The sequence below is a fragment of the Arctopsyche grandis genome, chromosome 13 (assembly GCF_051622035.1).
Source record: "Arctopsyche grandis isolate Sample6627 chromosome 13, ASM5162203v2, whole genome shotgun sequence".
Classification (NCBI taxonomy): domain Eukaryota; kingdom Metazoa; phylum Arthropoda; class Insecta; order Trichoptera; family Hydropsychidae; genus Arctopsyche; species Arctopsyche grandis.
The window spans coordinates 24,029,891-24,041,409 of record NC_135367.1 but is presented as its reverse complement, the minus strand read 5'-3'; the positions used below and the strand labels follow the sequence as shown (position 1 = coordinate 24,041,409).

Sequence of the window (11,519 nt, the reverse complement as noted above, 5' to 3'; positions counted from 1 at the left end):
CGAAATGATAAAAAAAATTATAACATATTTTATCGCCCGCTGTTTGCTCAAACATTGTTGACTTTTCAAATAATCTTGAATTCCCCATGATATTAATTCAATTATACATATAAAATACATACATAATTTCAAATAATTATTCATATACAATAAATATATATATATATATATATATATATATATATATATATATGAAATGATTTTCATCCAAGGGGGAGGCATGGCACCCATAGCACCCCCTTTGGATCCGCCTTTGAGTCTAATGAAATAATAGAATGATATTACATATTTACATAGAGTTAGCTCTCTTGTCAAATTTTAATGTTTAGAAATTTATACAGAAATTTTGCCGAATTTTATAACGAAAATGTTTTATAACCCTATATAAATCCAAAAGCGTCGTGTTAATAACCTCAACGTTGATATATTGGATAAGATAACACATTGACCGACTTTTAAAAAAAAGAAAATGGCACATATGTACATATTTCGTTAACAAGTCAGATAAGATTAAGTTTAATATACATTCATATGTACATATATGTATAGGTGCCCTAAGACAAATTATTTAATAATTATCAAATTTAACCCTTTGAATGTCAATGAATTTTAGTGAGAAACAAAAAGAGACATTCATAAACAATATAAAACCAATAGATATACATTTGTATGTGGTTTCCGATGATATTCAAAATATTTTATTACAAAGTAAAAATTTATGAACTTTCAAATGGTTCTGCTTTTCTATATAAAAAATAATGTTATGTCAAATATGCCAAATCTCATTCTTAACTATATGTATATTATACATATGTACAAACATACATTTATTTATTTAAGTTTGGACCATTGTGGCATTACAGGAATTCCTAATACGCCACAATGGTCGAAAAAATACAGAGAGATGAGAAAAATTAAAATATATACGTACAATCTATGTACACAGACAAAAAATACATTTGTACACAATCAAAAAACAATAACATTATAAAAATAGCAGATAAAGTAAAAATATCAAATACAAAGTAGGGAATGTCTTATATCTGTAGCCAGCACCAGAGAGATGAGAAAAATAAAAATATATACACAGACAAAAATGCAAATACAATCATAAAAAAAACGTAAGTATTATAATAATAGTAGATAAAGTAATAATATCAAATATTAAAATACAAAGGAGGGAATGTCTGGCATCTACAGCTAGCAACAATATACATATGTACATACATACATACAAGAACCAACTGCAAATACAAAACTTCCCTGCGAGGCCCAAATGGAAGAGAGAAGATCAAAATTCCACTCATATATCACATTCAATTATGAAAATAATTATGAGCGCAGGCTACCAGACAAATGGATTAAAATAATCTACGCTCACTGAGGTGGAAAATATCACTTTCAGGCTCAACTGCAACGATTTCATTGAGAAGTCGGATAGCTCTTGGAATAGGAGCCATTCTATAAAGGACTGTGCGGGAAAGGACGGATCCAGGATTCTTTCTAAGAGAGGGAGGAGGTGGTGTTAAAAAAAAATTGGATGCGACCAACCCATGACTTTATCTATGTATTTAAGGAATATAAGAAGTTCATAAAACAAAATTCGATAATTAAACATACATACACGTTCACACATACTGGTTATGAGAGCAATTTCTATACAAATTGAGCGCGAGCGTAGGAAAACTTACACAAGACAAAAGTTCTACTTCTGGTTGTCGGATTTTGTTCGTATTTTTTTTATTACTTAAAATCACTGTAGTTATTATACTCATTTAATATCAAGAAAATAAAAATACTACTTTCGGTTCATGAATTCTGACCAAAACTTTATCAGCTCGAAGTTAGTACATAAAAAATACAAATATAAATTATCAGCCTGATACGTTTTAATACAATTAAAGGGCTACGGGCCAGATTCAAGGCAAATCCAACATTAAATTAAATGAGTTCGGGAGGGTGTATGTTGGAGAGCCCTAGTATATGTTGTATCTTTCGACGTAAGAAAGTTTTACTTTTCGGTTGAATTGCCCCTTGAGTCTTGGCTTTAAGGTACGGAAACCATTTTCAAAAATATTTTATTGGTTTATGAGCTTGTTCTCGCCCGTTACTAAATCTCATAGCAACCGCTAAGTGCTGTCTCTTTTTTGTTGTTCAAATAAATATACGCCTATTCTCTATGATAGTATGGATATGCACATTTTTTCATTCTTTTATAGAAATTTAAAATTCATAATTGTTAGCTTTTAGATAAAAAAAATACCTTAATAAGCCGATGATCGATCCAAAAAAAGTCAGTTTTCGATTTTATGAAAAATGGACAAAAAACCGGTTTTTTGGTTTCGGTTTTAGCCGGCTTGGAAGCCCTAATACGGGATTATAAATAATATGATGTAACAAAAAATGGTTGATTTACAAACGTTAAAATTCAAGTGGCTTGCAAACAAACTGATGCCTTGTACTATAAAGCAGTGGTTCTTAATTGTGAATGTTCTAATAAGCAGAGATCGACGGCCAGGATTATTTTCAGCACAAAAAATGGTTCACTGTTATCAATTACTATTGTTCCCTAAAGCAAGAGAGCAAAACAAAAAAGGTTGACCAAAATAGTGAACCATTTTTTGTGCTGAAAAGAATCCTTGCCGCCAATCTCTACTAATAATATAAAATCAGGACCGTTTTAATTGAAATTTTTAAATTAACACAATTTTATGGATACATCACTATTTAGTGTTCATTAAGATATCATAATGGAAAAGTATAATATCAATGGGTTCAATAATAAACAAACACCGTTTTGCCATACGAATAAAAAATATCCCTATTTATTATAATTTACATATATTACCTATATATGTAATTAATTTCATACAAAAAGTAATGTGAAAGATTGATTTTTATGAATTGATGTTTTTTTAGTGTTATTTTTAATTTCAGTTTTTGGATAAGGGATGCCAAATTCAAGTGTTTCAGACAATATCAAAGCTTCGCTTCCTTTTCGGATAGCGTAGATAAACTTTGGTAAGACGTTCAAGTTACCCAATAGTTTTTTTAGAGACCCGATAACACTGTTATAATTTCCTGAAGAGTTTTTCGTAGATAAACTATAAAACGAGTCTTCTTTATCCATTATGTATGATTTTTAGTTCACTGTGATGGTGATCCTTCGACTGAAACGACCTCTAGGACACCAAGAAAATCGCAGAAAAAGTGGCACGATGAAAACTGGCGTGAAAACGCCATTTGTGAGTAATATTTATGTACTTTTTTTTAAATATATTTATATTTATTAATATATTTGCAATTTTTTTAAATATTATTTATATTTTCTCTAATGACTTTCAATGCAAATATGTACATATGTATGTCTTTTAATAAGTTTATTCAACTTATTACTTTATACATTGTATATAGTATAAATACATTTATACGTAGTAGGGTTTCTGTCCGGGTCGACCCAGGTCATATCATAAATTCCCGGAAATTCACGAAATATTTGATGTCCCGTGTCCCGGGAATTCTAATCTCGAATCCCGAGAAAAATGTTTCAATCAGAACGTTATTTAATAAAGGAAAATATATTGTATATCCTATGATGAAACACAATGGAATAAACTCTTTTAGATTCTAATGAAGACGAGACATTTGTGTGTTGGACGATGAATGAAGAATTTAATAAGGGGTTATCAAAGACAAAATTATGAAATAACGTAAATAAAAACAATTGTTATGAAAATAAATTCGACTGAAACTGAAAGAGTTTTTTTCCATTGCTGGAAATATTTGTGACAAATCTGGAAATTTGGATTCTCATACAAATACATATATTCATGAAGCTATTTCAAATAAATTTATTTCTGTTATTACATTTTTTTAAATTAATAGATATGTTTTTCAACTTTTTTTTATTATTTTGAAAATAAATAAATTTAAAAATCATATCAGAAACCATAGTTGTATGGTTTCTGGTATGATGTAATGCTGGAAATCAAAAAACCTAATTCGTATAAATGTATGTAGTTTATGATCATGCATAAATTCAAAATCGAGATTTTAACTGATTCGAACTAGAAATCGATACTGTTAATCGTATCACACTAAAACTTAGTTAGCAACGTAATTATTTTTGAAATTTTTAGCTTAACGAAAATGTAACATTCTAAATACATAACTAGGGTGACCATTCGTGCCGTTTTGTCCGGGACAGTCCCGTTTTTTACGTGCTTTGAGTTCGTCCCTTTGTTTTCGTAAAATTATTTGATTTTTCCTGTTTTGTCCGTCCACTGATGCACAAGAGAACCTTTTTGTCCCCACTTCATTTTACTCATAACTAGTGGCCGGATCCACAGCGCGCCGTTTATTATTCAATTGTTGTAAATTCTATTGTTCAATTGTTGTAAAAGGTTCGCCCAACCTTTTTTTTTGTACTCTAGCTTTGTAAATAGAGCCAAACCACCCCGATTCCTGGAAAAAGCGCGGTCTCTGTCCGCAGTCTACTCATAACTAAAATTTATTGGAGTCATATAAAAGGATTACCAACCATCCTTGTGAAATATTTATAAATAGAAAAAAAGCTCCAGGCACATGCAATCTGTGTTTCTATTTCGCATACGTACTAATTTAATATTATTTTTATTTCAATATTGTTCCAAATCAATTTTTTTCGCAAAAACAAATATTATTATATAAATATATGTACATTTACATAATATATAAATTTTAAAGTCGCATGGAAATATTTTGTTGCATAGCTCATTTTAAGTGTTCTTAAAAAAATCGCTTTGTACTATTATTTTCATCATAATTATTTTTAAATAACTGCAAAATACAATTTGATATTATATTTAATTTTTAACTTGTTTCATTTTCTTTTTCATTTCATTACAAGAAATTTACGTTGTGATAAAAATTATATTACTTTCACATATTTCATAAAAAAAATCTTTCAAATATTCATTATTAATTTACAATAATCTTTTTAAATTTTTAAAACTATGTACATAATATATAAATGTACGTTTTTGATAACTACTGTACTCAATTTATGAAAATCAATCTAATATTTTAAGTTTATATTTTAATATTCGCCTCATCATATAAATGATTTTACATTAAATAAACTACTAAAGATTAATTAACCTTTTCGATTTTCACCAAATTTAATGAACTGACAGCAATGCAAAAAAATATGCAATTTTCTATGCACCCCACTTAAAATATTTCGTATTCAAATTTATTTCATTATGTACTTACCATGGCATTTATAATTTAACGTTTCGAAAAATTCTCTTGCTTATGGTGAATTTGAATATGAAGAATAATAAATTATTCAGTTATTATTGCATTATATAATTTTACCCTTCGAAGAATTTTCTAAATCCACCACTATTTATCAATAAAAATGTTTACATACATACATACATATGTAGTTTATATTTACAAAAATGTTATCTTATTTTATGCAAAATAAGATTGTAAATTCCAAGCCCTTTTGGTTATTTTTAGACCTATGTATGTATGTATGTATTTGATAACCACTGTACTCAATGGATGAATAGTTTCTAATCAATTTAATATTTCTCTTTAGCAGGTTCGTGTCAGCATCGTATTACTGCTAGCTGTACAATGCGTACCAGGATTCGTCGCTCAAATTTCCTCTCAATCTATGCAATGCTCTGCTGGTAGGTACTTGAACAATGGAGTATGTTTACCAGCATCGGAAAGCATATGCCCAAGCAGCTACATGTTCTCAAATGGAAAGTGCATGTACCAGTCTTCGGCAGCTACCCAACAGTGCTCAGCTGGTATGGCTTACACTAGTGGTGTGTGTGCTACAGCACCTATTGCCACAGCCTGCTCTCAGAATCCACAATACTGCCAACAGCCCATGCAATGTGAATCTAGCAGCGTCGAAGCATGTCCTTACCGCCAAATGTGTCCACAGAATACTGTCATGTACGGCGGAAACTGCGTGTCCCAAGCGATAGCCACCTGTCCAATGGGTTCGGTGTCCCAGAGTGGTCATTGCGTGCAATCTACGGTATGTCCCTTTGGTTCCATTTTAAATGGTGGATCCTGCGTGCGCGAGCAGCAATGTAGTGGAAGCAGCTTCACCTATAATGGAGTCTGTGCCGAGTGTCCCTTGAATGGCCAGTACGTTAATGGAGGCTGCACTTCTCAAATGCAGGTCGCTTACCAATCTCCACCCCAGATAATTCGAGCTCCACCGGAGATAATTCGAGCTCCACCGGAGATAATTCGAGCTCCACCGGAGATAATTCGAGCTCCACCAGAGATAATTCGAGCTCCACCGCAGATAATTCAAGCTCCGCCGCAGATAATACACTCTCCACCGGAGATAATTCAATCTCCACCCAAGATAATTAATGCTCCACCGCAGATAATTCGCGTTCCACCGCAAATAATTCAATCACCACCAGCCCCAGCTCCCCAGATACATATCATCAGGTCAGAAGCTAACCAATTTTCCATGCCTGCACCTGTCAGCAATCCAAACATCATCAATATAACCAACATAGTCAACAGCTCCAGCATCCACAATGTAGTAACAACGGCAAACAACTCGAACTATAACAGCATTACCTTGGGCACCTCCTCCCAATCTGACCTCGCCAGCAGCCGCAACGATAATTACGCCGTCGAAAAGGAGGAAGCCTGTTGCGTCATAACTGAACCTAGAAGATGCGTCAACGATGGAGAAAAATACCGATGCTACCACAGAAGACGGCATGCTTGTGGTGCAGAATGCTACAATAGAGAAGAAAGCATTGATGAACCAATCCTACCTGGACCTAGACCAGCTTACATTCCTCAACCTCCACCTCCACCTCAAATTATTTACATCCACGGACCTCCACCTCCGCCTCCACCACCACCTCAAATCATCCAACCACCACCTCAAATCTTCCAGCCGCCACCTCAAATCATCCAAAGGCCTCCTGAAATCATCCAAGAACCTCCTGAAATCATCCAAGGGTCTGCTGAAATCATCCAAGAGCCTGCTGAAATCATCACACAGGATGCTGAAATCATCCAACGACCTCCTCAGATCATCCAGCGACCTCCTCAAATCATCCAACGACCGCCTCAAATCATCGAACGACCTCCTGAAATAATACAACGACCTCCTCAAATCTTACAACGACCTCCTCAAGTCATCCAACGGCCTCCTCAAATAATCCAACGTCCTTCTGAAATCATCCAACGACCTCCTCAAATCATTGAACGGCCTCCTCAAATCATCCAACGGCCTCCTCAAATCATACAGAAACCGCCTCAAATCATACAACAGCCACCTCGAATCCTACAGCAACCGCCTCAAATAATCCAAGGTCCTCCTCAAATCATCCAACGGCCTCCTCAAATCATCGAACGGCCTCCTCAAATCATCCAACGGCCTCCTCAAATCATACAGCAACCGCCTCAAATCATACGGCAACCGCCTCAAATCATACAGCAACCACCTCAAATTATCCAACAACCTCCTCAAATTATCCAACAACCTTCACAATTCATCCAACAACAGCCAGTTTTCGTTCAACAATCTGCCTGCAATGATTGTATTCCACAAACTATTCAGTCTGGTTCCGCGTGCACTTATCAAAATAAGTGGCCTTTTGCTATTTGCCCACCGCAAAATTATGGGAGCTATGTCAGTTATTAGTTTTCATTAAATTTACATGTTTCATATGTACATACATACACGTAAATATATTAAAATATATATAAATTTATGTTTTTTCTTTTCATTTCGCATTTGAATTTTGATAATAAAGGTATTTTATTATTTGAGTAATTTTATTGAAAAAAAATAGCTCACTTTAATAATGGAGATCTTAGGAATGGGATTATGTATTATATGTATAATAGATAAAAGATAATCCCATTTTTACAAATTTCATTATTATCGAATTTTGACATTAAACTTCATTATTTTTTTTATTTCAAATACATACATGCTTCAAAGTACACACATACATGCTTACACTTGATCATATGGTGTCACGAAAAATTACTCACGGGCCATTCAACGACATAACACGCACGGCATATGGCTCACGCAATAAATCGCTCACGGACATTGCACTCACAGATAAATCACTCACGCGACAGAATTATTCGTACGTACAAAAACGTTATTTTTAACACAAGAATTATTCCAAAACTCAATCAAAAGTATCGTGACGAATTACCACACTATCCTATCACTGATAAATAAATAAAATATATACAAACTAGTTAAATTTCAATTTATTCACAAAGTCCAAAGTTTATATATAAAATAATCAACGGGACTAAATGATATTGTCTTTTTGTTTTTCTTTTTCTATCACCTATGTACATATACATAAATGAAAATTTATATAATCAATTTTGTAATTAATAAAACTGTAAATTTTCCTAACAAAATAAAAATATATATATACATATATAGGGTGTTTGGTAGCTTATATATTAGGTCTGCTAAAAGTTTTATAGATTTTTGATAATATGATAAAGTTAAGAAGATTGAATACACGTTTTATATGTATACAAAAATGAATAAAATTTGAGTTTCAATGACTGTATGATAAATATATTTGTTTCAAATAGTATACATAAATTTTTCACATAAAACCGTTTGCATATGTATCATCGAATTGAACTTTTAATAAATCAATATCATACATTAATTTAAACTGGTGTGGATTTGAATGTCATCGTAGGTTTTTTTTTATAATAAGTAAATATCAATAGCAAATTTTAAAAATTTTCGTATACGATAACACTATTGAATGATTTCGTTATTATAGGACACACCAAAAGTGTAACCCTATAAATTCATATAAATAATCCAGCAGATCAAATATACGAACGTTCAAAGCTACTCAATTTGTAGAATACGATGTAGTAGAAGTTGTTCTGTGTGCAAAATTATTTTCCAATAAAACGTATCAAAAAAATGGGTCTACGTGACGAGACAGAATGTTAAATTACCGAAAACACAAATATCGGAAGGCAAAGATCGAAAATCGAAAGATCTTAAGTCGAAAGATCATTCGATTTTCGATCTTTGACTTCCGATATTTGCGTTTTCTGTAATTTAACATTCTGTCTCGTCACGGAGACCGCAAAAAAATATATATACATAGGTAGTATTCGCTAAATTCTAATGCTATTTCGTAGAACTGTATTAAATCAATGACGTCAATGTAACCAAATGATCTATAATAGATGGATTATGTTTGGGAAGTTTCAGCTCATGAGATATGAGTAGAGGTAGGACCGGAAGCGTTGTTTTTCCACGAAACCAGGCGTTTTGGGTCTATTTTCCAGAAAACAGGGCAAACTACAAAGCTAGAGAGCATAAAAAAAAGGTTCATCATAAAAATGAACAAAGCACGGTGAACAATAAACAAAGAACGGCGCAAGGTTGGTCCGCTCTTTAGATATGAGCGTTTAACAAAATAAGCAATTTTTTGGTTTTCACGGCCATCGACACAAAATCTAACATTGCTGTGTCAAAAGTGAGTATTGGAAACAAATAGCCAATAATTCGTCGATAGTGTACATATATATATACAAATAGCCAATAATTTGTCGATACTATATGTACACATAGCCAATAATTCGTCGATACTGTATGTACACATAGCCAATAATTCATCAATACTGTATGTACAAATAGCCACATCCAATTAAGAATGTGCAACATTTTGTGAGCGTAATAAAACATTTGTGATGCACCAAAACTGAAACATAATGCCACTGGTAATTGGAGGGCTGGATACATATATTTTTTAAAAAATAAAAATAAGTGTATAAATAATCAATAAACTATTAATACCTTAAATAAAAACACCTTAATAAATGTAACAGCTAATGTTCTTGCCAACTTCTGTTGCGAGACTTTTGTGATGACTAGAGGTAGGACCGGAAGCGTGCCGTTTATTGTTCAATTGTTGTAAATGCTTTGTAAAAAAGGTTCGGCAAACCTTTAACAATGCATTTACAATATTTGAACAATAAACGGCCCCCTCGGGGTCCGGTGACTAATGATGACTGATGAGGAGAGGTAGGATAGCCAAGGTGCCGCTCATTGTTCCATTGTTGTAAATCCGTTGTAAAAAAGGTTCGGCAAACCTTTAACAATGCATTTACAACATTTGAACAATACGCGGCACCTTCTGGGTCCGGGCTTTACTGATGAGTGACGATTTGTCCGAAAACTTGCATGTTCAGGGTATGCACGTGCTAAACATTAACTATGCCACATTCCTGAGAAAATGATTTTTTTATTAAAATATGGGAATCCCGAACGTCATCAAACAAAAGAAAAACGGTAAGTTGCTTTTTGCATTTCTGGAAGCCATACCCTTATAGAAATTGTGAAGGAATTTGACCCTTTTTCTTGTATAAGATCTCACGATCAGGTCAAAAATTTTAATAATCTTAAAAATTTTACATTTTAAATCATGTACATAGTTTTTAAAAATCAGGTCAATTTTTCCTTGGTTGTGTAGGTTGTAGTTGGTAGGTTGGTGACCACTGCTCTAAGGCTTAGAGCAGTGGTTTTCAACCAGTGTGCTGCGAAAAATATGGTAAAAACAGAAAAATCAGCGAAATAGTGAAAATATGATTGGTTCGTTTCAGTTTCAAATTTTGCTGCAGTTTTCAAAGTTATATTTTTGTGAGCTCGGTTTCTCAACAATAACTAATATAAAAACGAGAAAGACTTACGAATTTAGACAAATAATTGAGGGTAGCTACATATGTATATCAAATATTCGACCTAATATTTCTGAAATCTGTAAAATCCGACAAGCTCAGGACAATCATTAATTGATTTTTACATCAAACTAATTCCATTTTATAAAGAATAGTTCTTCCGTATATGAAATCTTTTCTTTCATTATTTTTTTCTTTAACTGTTAAGTACATAGTTTGTTTCAATTGTAATAAAAATTATGTCAGCATATTTTTTTTTGATCGTTCAATTCTGGTGCACCGCCATTTTTCCTCAAGATCAAAAGTGCACCGTGACTTCGAAAAGGTTAAGAACCACTGACTTGGAGGGACCGTTGGTTCTGAATCTAATGTATAACACAATATTTGTCTTATTGATAATACTTTTCATATACTTATGTACATACATAGGTCATATACTTTTCATATATGTATGTACGAGTACATACATACACACTTATGTATGTCGGTCGTAAAAGTATTCGTATTCTACATATTTTCGGGAACTGTATTTAATCAATGATATCGATGTACCCAAATGATCTATGATGGATAATGTTTGAGTAGTTCGCAATGATAATAATTTTTTTTACATATTTTATCGCCTGCTGTTTGCTCAAACATTATTGACTTTTCAAATACCCTTGGATCCCACGTGATTATAGTTTAAATGGGTCTACGTGACGAGACAGAATGTTAAATGACAGAAAACGCAAATATCGGAAGGCAAAGATTGAAAATCGAAAGATCTTAAGTCGAAAGATCAAAAAAAA

General features: G+C 32.7%; 1 protein-coding gene across 1 annotated transcript; it reads left to right on the top strand.

Annotated features, from left to right (window-relative positions):
* Positions 1 to 3,155: 3,155 nt before the first annotated feature.
* Positions 3,156 to 7,753, top strand: LOC143920872 (uncharacterized). Its single transcript, XM_077443873.1, has 2 exons — positions 3,156 to 3,245; positions 5,591 to 7,753. Exons 1-2 carry the CDS (start codon positions 3,156 to 3,158, stop codon positions 7,682 to 7,684), a joined length of 2,184 nt encoding a protein of 727 aa, XP_077299999.1. The 3' UTR covers positions 7,685 to 7,753.
* The last annotated feature ends 3,766 nt before the right edge of the window (positions 7,754 to 11,519 follow it).